The sequence below is a fragment of the Staurois parvus genome, unplaced genomic scaffold (assembly GCF_062004578.1).
Source record: "Staurois parvus isolate SC_StPar_1 unplaced genomic scaffold, SC_StPar_1.0 ptg000257l, whole genome shotgun sequence".
Taxonomy (NCBI): Eukaryota; Metazoa; Chordata; class Amphibia; order Anura; family Ranidae; genus Staurois; species Staurois parvus.
The window spans coordinates 3,110,968-3,121,089 of record NW_028318053.1 but is presented as its reverse complement, the minus strand read 5'-3'; the positions used below and the strand labels follow the sequence as shown (position 1 = coordinate 3,121,089).

The window sequence follows — 10,122 nt, the reverse complement described above, 5'->3', positions numbered from 1 at the left end:
AAGAAAAAATATGAAGCCCAAGCAATAAGTGTTAATGCATGATGTTGCAGCAAAACCTTACCTAAATCAGCATTGGTAAAGGAGAGCAGGCACAATAACTATTCAAACAGTTTTCAGAGCAGATGTGGAATAGAAGAACTACTTCCAGAATCCTGCTATTTGAAGCCAGTAGTATTTTAAGGTATAATTTCATATTTGTTTTAAATATAAAAAACTGTAAATGCCGGTGGTGGCAAAAAAAACCAAAAAAAAAAAAAACCAGCACACCGATGCTAAAAGTACACAATACCCCAAATCAATAGCATTAGACTGACAAAGTCAAATATTTTATTCTTAATAGGGGAAGGACACAGTATAAGAAATCAAAGCTGTATCACACAAACAGAATGTGGACTGGACTTCTACACAAAAATTACTTCAGAAGCTTTTTACTCTTCGTTTTCACCAGGACGTCTTATGTCATCAATCTTCAAAATCATTTTCACGACTTGTGTAGCCAATGAAATCTGCTGCTTTTTTCCAATTAGTGTTTCTATGACATGCTGCTGCTTCATATCTAAATAAATACATACACATTTATATAAAACTTTGCATACATGCATATACTATACAAAAATATGGTCACCATAGAAAAAATTTAATATCCTAACAAGTAGAAATTTGCACAGAAACACTATAAGGGGTGTGACCCAGTGTGAATGATAAGACATGTAAAACTAGAGCTCTGGTTTCTGATCCGATTTCAGCATTCTTGTGTTATCCCGCTATGAGGAAGCACACAAACCCCATAAGGCTGTCTCACTGTCTGGAACCAAAGACGCTTTTCCAGCTAGGAGTGCAGATCAGTCAGTCAAAACACCACTAATGAACATACAATAAATAAGATTAGAGCCTAGCCTAGAGATAAGATTAGAGCCCTGCATACAAAAAGATGCAGCCACATGAGGAACTTTCAAAATAGGATATAAGAAAGCAACCTATCTAGTTCTATTATATACTTTAATAGTAAAATATTCAACACCCAGGTAAAAATACCAGCTAATCTATAGATACCCAAGCTGCTGGAAATCATTGTCCCCCTGGACATGTGGAATGAATCCAAGTATTAATAAAGTGCCTATGTTTCAGTACTTGTAAATAAATCACTGTGAATTTATATGTACAGTTGTATTAACCCCTGCTGAACATGTCTAAATTTTCACTGAACATTTAAATTTTTCTTAGTAGACAGTATAGTGAGGAGGCTGTTGTCTTTGCTTTTCAAGAAGTGATTGTTTATTATTCATTTGTAAATAGTTTTCCTCTTTTATATCATTGACACAGTATAATGGATACATGCATGCATGAACCAGCTCATTTCAGTGCCTCTAAAACATAATACAGTGAAAAAAACTTTACATAAAAAGACAAAAACAATGTTTTTGTGCAATGTCTCTTCCACCTTTTTAAAAATTGATTATATACACTCAACATGTGTTGATTCTTTTTGAACTATTGGTTCAGATAAAGCTTGATATAATAGTGACTGGGCTCTCCAAATATTTCACTTCTCAGGGATGCACGATTTTATAGCCCAGCGTCTGAGACATGCAGTTCCAGGTACTGGGCAGGTGGGTGTTTTTTACATTTAACTCTGTTGTGGGCAAGCAGTCTGTTTAGCCTGGGTTCACACGTGTACTGGCTCCACAATGTAATTCTGGTTTCTGTGCGATTTCAGTAAAAAAAGTGTAATTTTGCTGGCTCTCTCTCACCACAACTACCTTCAATGGACTTTGATGCAAAATCACATCCCATTGACGTTAGTGCAAAAACTCATCCCAATGCAAAAACTCCCATCAATAGCAATCCTATATGAACACTTATCTCTGGAGGCCACTCTACACTATCACTTGCGAGTCTGGAATGCACCACTACAAACCCGCCCAGGACCCTTTTTGTAATGACACTCCAAAACACACTGCGTGTGTATCACGTCTCTGTGAACCATCTCAATAAGACCACATATCTAGCCTGTCAAGTGAATCTAAGTTAGCACCTCATTAATGCTCTCAGCAGATGTGCGTCTATTGAGCATTGAGAGCCCGACAAGCCCCTTAATTGACGAGAAACCAATCGGTGCTCATTACACTAAGATCTCTCCCCTGCCTACTAGTTCCCAAGTGAGCTGCTGGAGACAGGCAGGGAGGTGAGAAGAAGATAAACAGCACAATGATAAAAAAAAAAAAATTAAAAGTTTAAAGCGGAGCTCCAGTCAAGATGTAAAATATAAGTCAGCGGCTACAAAAACTGTAGCTGTTGACTTTTAAAAACCAGACAGACACTCCCCTGTCCCTTGATCCAGCGGTGTACTCACCGCAGCTGGTTTCATCATCTGTCCTCTCTCCCCAGCACCATAAAGCAATGTGTGGGCACCCTGCTGTGACAGCTTTTAGCTTACTGCGCACGCGCGAGTAGTAATGCATCATCAGTTGTGAACAGGATTTCAGTTCAGGATCAGGTTTCAGCAGTTTGCTCTCCTCCCCCTTCCTCTCCACCTCAGCAAAACCAACAAAGCCTTGCAAAACAGCACACAAACTGGCCCTGAACCTGTAAGTAGTACAATCCCTACAGTGGGCTCACAAACACCGGTCCTGAACAGCTAAACAAGTAGACTGCAATCTGTACTGAAACCGGACCTTGAAATCCGGAATGCACATGTGAATCGGCACTAAAAGTATGCTTACATTATGGAAGAAAGCGTGAACACACAGAATAAAACTCCTTGTAGTGACATCAGAAACAAACAAAATAAAATTTACATCCTATTTTTCACACAAATAGAGCTTTTTTTTGGTGGTATTTGATCACCTGTGCGCTTTTTATTTTTCATGCTATAAACAAAAAAATACCGAACATTTTTTTTTTTTTTACACGCAGTTGTCATTTAAATGATTTATTTCTTGCACAAGCCATGGGTATATGTGGAATTACACCCCAAAATACATTCTGCTACTTCTACCGAGTATGGGGATACCACGTGTGTGAGACTTTTTGGGAGCCTAGCTACGTACAGGAGCCTGAAATCCAATGACTACTTTGAAAGCCTGAAGGTGCATAACTTCCTCATTTCACTTCCTACCTATCAGTTTCGGAGGCCCTGAAATGCCAGGATAGCACCAAACCCCCCCAAATTACCCCCTTTTTGGAAAGTAGACACCGCAAGGAATTTAAAAAGAGGCATGATGAGTATTTTGCAGATCTCATTTTTTCTCACAAGGTTTTGAAATATAAAAAGCAAAAATAGGTTTGGTTTTTTTTCTTCAATTTTCAAAAACTAGCGAGATTTGCAAAATACTCACCATGCATCTGATCACTTTTTGGAAAGTAGACACCCTAAGGAATTAGGTCATTCGGGAGGTTTGGTGCTATCCTGGCATTTCAGGGCCTACGAAATTGTGATGGGTAGTCAGGAAGTGTTATGAGGAAATAAAGCCCTTTTAAAGCCTGATGGTGCTTATTGGATTTTGGGGTCCTGTACTTGGCTAGACTGCCGAAACGTCTCTCACCTGTGGTACCCCCATAGCAGAATGTAATTTGGGGAGTAATTCCACATACCCATGGCATGTGTGAGCAATAAATCATTTCAGTGACAATTTTGTGTAAAAAAAAAAAAAAAAAGTAATTTTCCAAAAATTTGTGGTAAAAAAATAAATTTTTCTATTGATTCAACATGCCTCTCAGCAAATAGTTTGGGGTGTCCACTTTCCAAAAAGGGGTTTTGTTGGGTGGGGACATTTTATTCCCAGCATTAGAAGTTTATGCCACACATCACTCACTCTTCTAACCACCTGAAGACCAAGCCTTTTCTGACACTTTGTTCACATGAAAAAAATCTATTTTTTGATAGGAAATTAATTTAACTCCCAAACATTATATTTTTTTTAAAGCAAACACCCTAGTGAATAAAATAGTGGGTGCTGCAATTTTTTGTGTCACATAGTACTCGCGCAGCAATTTTTCAAGTGCAATTTTTGGAAGAAAAAAAAACAAAAACACCTTTTTTTTTTTTTTACTTTTAATGCACAAAAACTAAATATTGGCCAATTATTTGGTAGAAATATAAAAGATGATGGTATTCTGAGTAAATAGAAACCAAACATGACATGCTTTAAAACTGCATGCCCCTTGCAATGGCGACAAACTGCATACAGTATATCAATATCCATAGGCAACGTTTTAAAAGCCTTTACAAGCTACCATTTTAGATTTACAGAGGTCTAGTGTTAGAATTACTGCCCTTGATCTGATGTTCGTGGCGATACTTCACATGCATGGTGCAATCGCTGTTTCCATACTGGCACAGGGTCAATGCTCATGAACGCAGATGCACGCATGCGCAGTGGGGCGAGGGAACTTTTTTTTTTTTTTTTGTTATTTTGATTTTTAATTATTTTTACACCGTCCATTTTTTTAAATCACTTTTAATGCTATCAAAGGGAATGCAAATATCCCCTCTAACTTCAATGGGCATTGTCATACATTCTTTTTGAGAAATCTGGGTTCTATCAGACTCTAGATATCTCCTCTGCCCTTGCATTATCTAATCAAACCAAGATCGGTGCGATCAGATGCTTTCACAATTTACAAATGGCGCTGTTTATATTCTGTGAAACTGAAGTGATGAAATGCTCGCAGCTTCCGATTTCTTAGAATATAGAGATGACTGGCACCATTCTGGTCTCCAATCAGCTCTATGGTCAGCTAGCAAAAACACCGGCTGCATTCTCAGGTTCCCCCGATAGCATGGGACTGCCCGAGAAGGCAGTGGGGGAGGGGGGCATAGTCTTCCACTGCTTGTAAAAGCAATCCTGCAGCTAATTAGCCACTAGGATTGCTTTTACATGAAAGCCGATTGCCGGCTGAAAACAAATTATACCAGGATGATGCCTGCAGCTGTAGGCATCATCCTGGTATAACCATTCAAAGTCCAGTGATGTACCAGTACCTCGGTTTACGAATTTAATTCGTTCTGCAGGACATTTCATTCAGCGAAAAATTTGTAAACCGAAACACTGTTTCCCATAGGAATGCATTGAAAACCAATTAATCCGTTCAGAAGGTCAGAAAAAGAGTAAACGCTACTAAAATACTGCATGAGTTATTTTATTAACTCACGCAGTATTTTAGTAGTGACAACCATGTGTTAATATTTCAGCTGTCAGCGGGGCTCCCCACTGATAGATGAATGTAAAAGAATTGCTGGTAATTAACCACTTGCCTACCAGGCACTTACAGTCAGGTCCATAAATATTGGGACATCGACACAATTCTAACATTTTTCGCTCTATACACCACCACAATGGATTTGAAATGAAACAAACAAGATGTGCTTTAACTGCAGACTGTCAGCTTTAATTTGAAGGTATTTACATCCAAATCAGGTGAACGGTGTAGGAATTACAACAGTTTGCATATGTGCCTCCCACTTGTTAAGGGACCAAAAGTAATGGGACAGAATAATAATCATAAATAAAACTTTCACTTTTTAATACTTGGTTGCAAATCCTTTGCAGTCAATTACAGCCTGAAGTCTGGAACGCATAGACATCACCAGACGCTGCGTTTCATCCCTGGTGATGCTCTCCCAGGCCTCTACTGCAACTGTCTTCAGTTCCTGCTTGTTCTTGGGGCATTTTCTCTTCAGTTTTGTCTTCCGCAAGTGAAATGCATGCTCAATCGGATTCAGGTCAGGTGATTGACTTGGCCATTGCATAACATTCCACTTCTTTCCCTTAAAAAACTCTTTGGTTGCTTTTGCAGTATGCTTTGGGTCATTGTCCATCTGCACTGTGAAGTGGCGTCCAATGAGTTGTGAAGCATTTGGCTGAATATGAGCAGATAATATTCCCGAAACACTTCAGAATTCATCCTGCTGCTTTTGTCAGCAGTCACATCATCAATAAATACAAGAGAACCAGTTCCATTGGCAGCCATACATGCCCACGCCATGACACCACCACCACCATGCTTCACTGATGAGGTGGTGTGCTTAGGATCATGAGCAGTTCCTTTCCTTCTCCAAACTCTTCTCTTCCCATCACTCTGGTACAAGTTGATCTTGGTCTCATCTGTCCATAGGATGTTGTTCCAGAACTGTGAAGGCTTTTTTACATGTCGTTTGGCAAACTCTAATCTGGCCTTCCTGTTGTTGAGGCTCACCAATGGTTTACATCTTGTGGTGAACCCTCTGTATTCACTCTGGTGAAGTCTTCTCTTGATTGTTGATTTTGACACACATACACCTACCTCCTGGAGAGTGTTTTTGATCTGGCCAACTGTTGTGAAGGGTGTTTTCTTCACCAGGGAAAGAATTCTTCGGTCATCCACCACAGTTGTTTTCCGTGGTCTTCCGGGTCTTTTGGTGTTGCTGAGCTCACCAGTGCGTTCCTTCTTTTTAAGAATGTTCCAAACAGTTGTTTTGGCTACGCCTAATGTTTTTGCTATCTCTCTGATGGGTTTGTTTTGTTTTTTCAGCCTAATGATGGCTTGCTTCACTGATAGTGACAGCTCTTTGGCTCTCATCTTGAGAGTTGACAGCAACAGATTCCAAATGCAAATAGCACACTTGACATGAACTCTGGACCTTTTATCTGCTCATTGTAATTGGGATAATGAGGGAATAACACACACCTGGCCATGGAACAGCTGAGAAGCCAAATGTCCCATTACTTTTGGTCCCTTAACAAGTGGGAGGCACATATGCAAACTGTTGTAATTCCTACACCGTTCACCTGATTTGGATGTAAATACCCTCAAATTAAAGCTGACAGTCTGCAGTTAAAGCACATCTTGTTCATTTCATTTCAAATCCATTGTGGTGGTGTATAGAGCCAAAAATTTTATAATTGTGTTGATGTCCCAATATTTATGGACCTGACTGTATACCCCCTTATTTACCAGGCCAATTTTCAGCTTTCAGCGCTGCCGCACTTTGATTGACAATTGCGCGGTCATGCAACATTGTACCCATATGAAATTTTGATAATTTTTTTCTCAAAAATAGAGCTTTCTTTTGGTGGTATTTAATCGCCGCTGGGCACTTTACTTTTTGCGCTATAAATAAAAACAGTGCAAAAAATTTGAAAAAAAAAAAAGTTTTTGTTTCTATTATAAAATTTTTCAAACAGGTATTTTTTCTCCTTCACTGATGTACGTTGATGAGGCAGCACTGATGGGCACTGATAGGCGGCACTGATGGGCACTGATAGGCAGCACTAAAGGGCACTGATAGGCAGTACTAATGAGGTGGCACGGATAGGCGGCACTAATATGCAGCACTGATAGGCGGCACTGATAGGTGACACTGATGATGGGTACTGATAGACGGCACTGACTGGCATCACTGCTGGTACCCTCTGCCCCTCCTAATGAGTGTCAAGGATCCACGCCCTCTGGCGGTAAGATCAGATCTTCCCCAAAGTCCCATTCATCCAACACCTCACAGATTCAAGCTCATGGCTTGGGTCTTGAGAGAAAAAGGCTAAAAGTTCTCGTGTGCCCTGTAAGGGGTTGTGGCTACTCTTATGAAAGCAAAGAACCACCGCACTAACAGTGCCTATAGTAGAATATGACAAATTCACAGGATTGCTGCTGCTCAAGGGTTTTACACTGGGCTTTTCAAAAGTCTGTCACATTCTGACATTTCTGCAAGCAGAGCTTGATTTAGGTTTATGCATAAGTATGCTATGGGCCCACATTTCAGCTATCTCTGCCTTCACCGGCATACAGTGTGCCCACTGTATGCTGGTGAAGGCAGAGATAGCTGAAATGTGGGCCCATTTCTCAGTCCAACACTCAGTTATACTGTTCAAGCTGCAACTTGGTTGAAACCTACCTAAGAGATTGTGGTTTGTGAAGTGGGATCTCCCATTGGTGTTGGACTTGTTTGCATCAGATGCCTTCATAGTGGTCCGCTGTGGTACCTCTCGATGAAAACGGCTTTCCTGATGGCAATTGCATAAACCAGAAGTGTCCCTATTAGCAGCCCTGGGGTTTAAAGAACCCTTTCCTACATTCATCCTAGACTAGGTGTTACTTAGCCTGATGCTCAAAATCGTGCCTAAGTGGTCTTCAGAGTCCATATCACTAGTGAGAGTCCATATCACACAAAAAGTTGTCCTTCCTACATCCCTCTTGGGGAGTACCCAAGAAGTTAGCCCATCATATGTGGGCCAAGTTTTATCTACAAATGACAAGTACTTGTTTGTCATTCTAGGTGGATCGTGTAATGATTTCACAGCTTACAATAAGATTATTGTCTCTTGGTTAGTGAAGCTCATTCTCCTTGGCCAACAAGTTGAAAGAGTTGACTGTGCCAGGGGCATAGAATCACTTTTCACTCGAAGGGTCTAGACCTTGTGAGCGTCAGCAGAAACCCAGATTACGTTGCAGAGGTTGGGAGACCCGTCTCAGCTCCCCATATCCTTATGTGCAAGTCACCCCTGTGCCTCTTAGGGGCACAGGGTGACTAATGGATGCTGAGAATGCAGCTGGAATTACTTCAGATGGGACAGTAATATTTATCAGCCTTATGAAGACTATTCCCGGTTGTTGATTCTGAACTAGCCATGTGAATTGAAAGAGCTGATAACGCTGGCCTCTCCGTTACTCCAGTGTAGGAGCCGGACCATCTGCTCTGTAGTGAGATCCCAATTCATCAAACCATTGCCTAGGTGTGAATTCCCATTCACCTTTTACTTTGATCACCCAGCTAGCTAACCTAATTAACTTAAGGTTTAGAATGTTAAGTCTATTTCTGCATATAGCTGCGTTTGCATATGATCATGTGATCAGTATCAGTGTATATTGTATAAAAAGCCTGTTTGAGTTTAAAATAAACAGTTCCATGTTCAGACTAGTGTCGCCTAGTCTTGTATGGTCGGCAGTGGTGTCTGTTGTCGGTGTTCAGACGGGGAAGCGGTATTCTAATGGAAGTACTCAAACGCAGTGTGGGTCCGTTCCGTTACACACTGTACTAATGACACTGGGCAGGAAGGTGTTAGGATCTGGGGCGATCAAAGTTAACCGTGTGCTGTTTTACTGTGTGCTTTACTAGGGAAACATGCTGCTTTGTACTGTTCTGCTATGCAGACCAATACAAAGCAGCATGTCAGTGCTGACAGTGGAGAGATCTGTGTTTACACACAGACCTCTCCCGTTTCACTGTTCCTCAGCGATCACCGGGTCTATAAGGGAATCTCCGGAAGGGACCCGGTGATCGACAGCTGTAGCCGTCGATGGCGGAGCGGGAAGGGCGGAAATGCAAAATCACTTATATATATATATATACACGTGATTTTGTGTAGCCCTGCAGCTGTAGTTCTAATATTGGGCAGCGGGGGAACTGGTTAAAAAGGGACACTGAAGGAAAAATGCAGCACTTAAAATAAAGACTATGTTGGACATTAAGCCAAGAGAGGACGACATACACGCAATTGGGATCTATGGGCCCTCTGGGATGGATTTCTTTTTTTTTGGCAGGATTACCTACTTTAAAGTGCCTTGAAAAAGTATTCATAGCCCTTGAAATATTTCCACATGTCATGTTACAACCAAAAACGTAAATGTATTTTATTGGGATATTATGTGACAGGCCAACACAAAGTGGCAAAAATTGTGAAGTGAAAGGAAAATTGTTTCCAAATTTTTTACAAACAAATACGGAAAAGTGCGGCGTGCATTTGTATTCAGCCCCGAGTCAATACTCTGTAGAACCACCTTTCGCTTCAATTACAGGTGCAGGTCTTTTTGGAGAGGTCTCTACCAGCACTGCACATCTAGAGAGTGAAATGTTTATCCATTGTTCTTTGCAAAATAACTCAAGATTTGTCAGATCAGCAATGTTCAAGTCTTGCCACAGATTCTAAAATGGATTAGGTCTGGACTTTGACTGGGCCATTCTAACACATGAATATGCTTTGATCTAAACCTTTCTATTGTAGCTCTGGCTGCATGTTTAGGGTCGCTGTCCTGCTGGAAGGTGAACTTCCGTCCCAGTCTCAAGTCTTTCCCTGTATTTGGCTCCATCCACCTTCCCATAAACTCTTACCAGCTTCCCTGTCCCTGCTGAAAAAGCATCCCCAC

The 10,122-nt window shown here is 40.9% G+C and overlaps 1 protein-coding gene across 1 annotated transcript in view; it reads right to left on the bottom strand.

Moving 5' to 3' along the window:
* Positions 1-304: 304 nt before the first annotated feature.
* The window catches only part of CCT5 (chaperonin containing TCP1 subunit 5), a 192,954-nt gene continuing 183,136 nt past the window's right edge, over positions 305-10,122 (bottom strand). Inside the window, exon 11 of the mRNA XM_089681042.1 lies at positions 305-556. Within this exon, the coding sequence (XP_089537168.1) occupies positions 429-556 (128 nt within the window). The 3' untranslated portion in view covers positions 305-428. The remainder of the gene's footprint in view (positions 557-10,122) is intronic.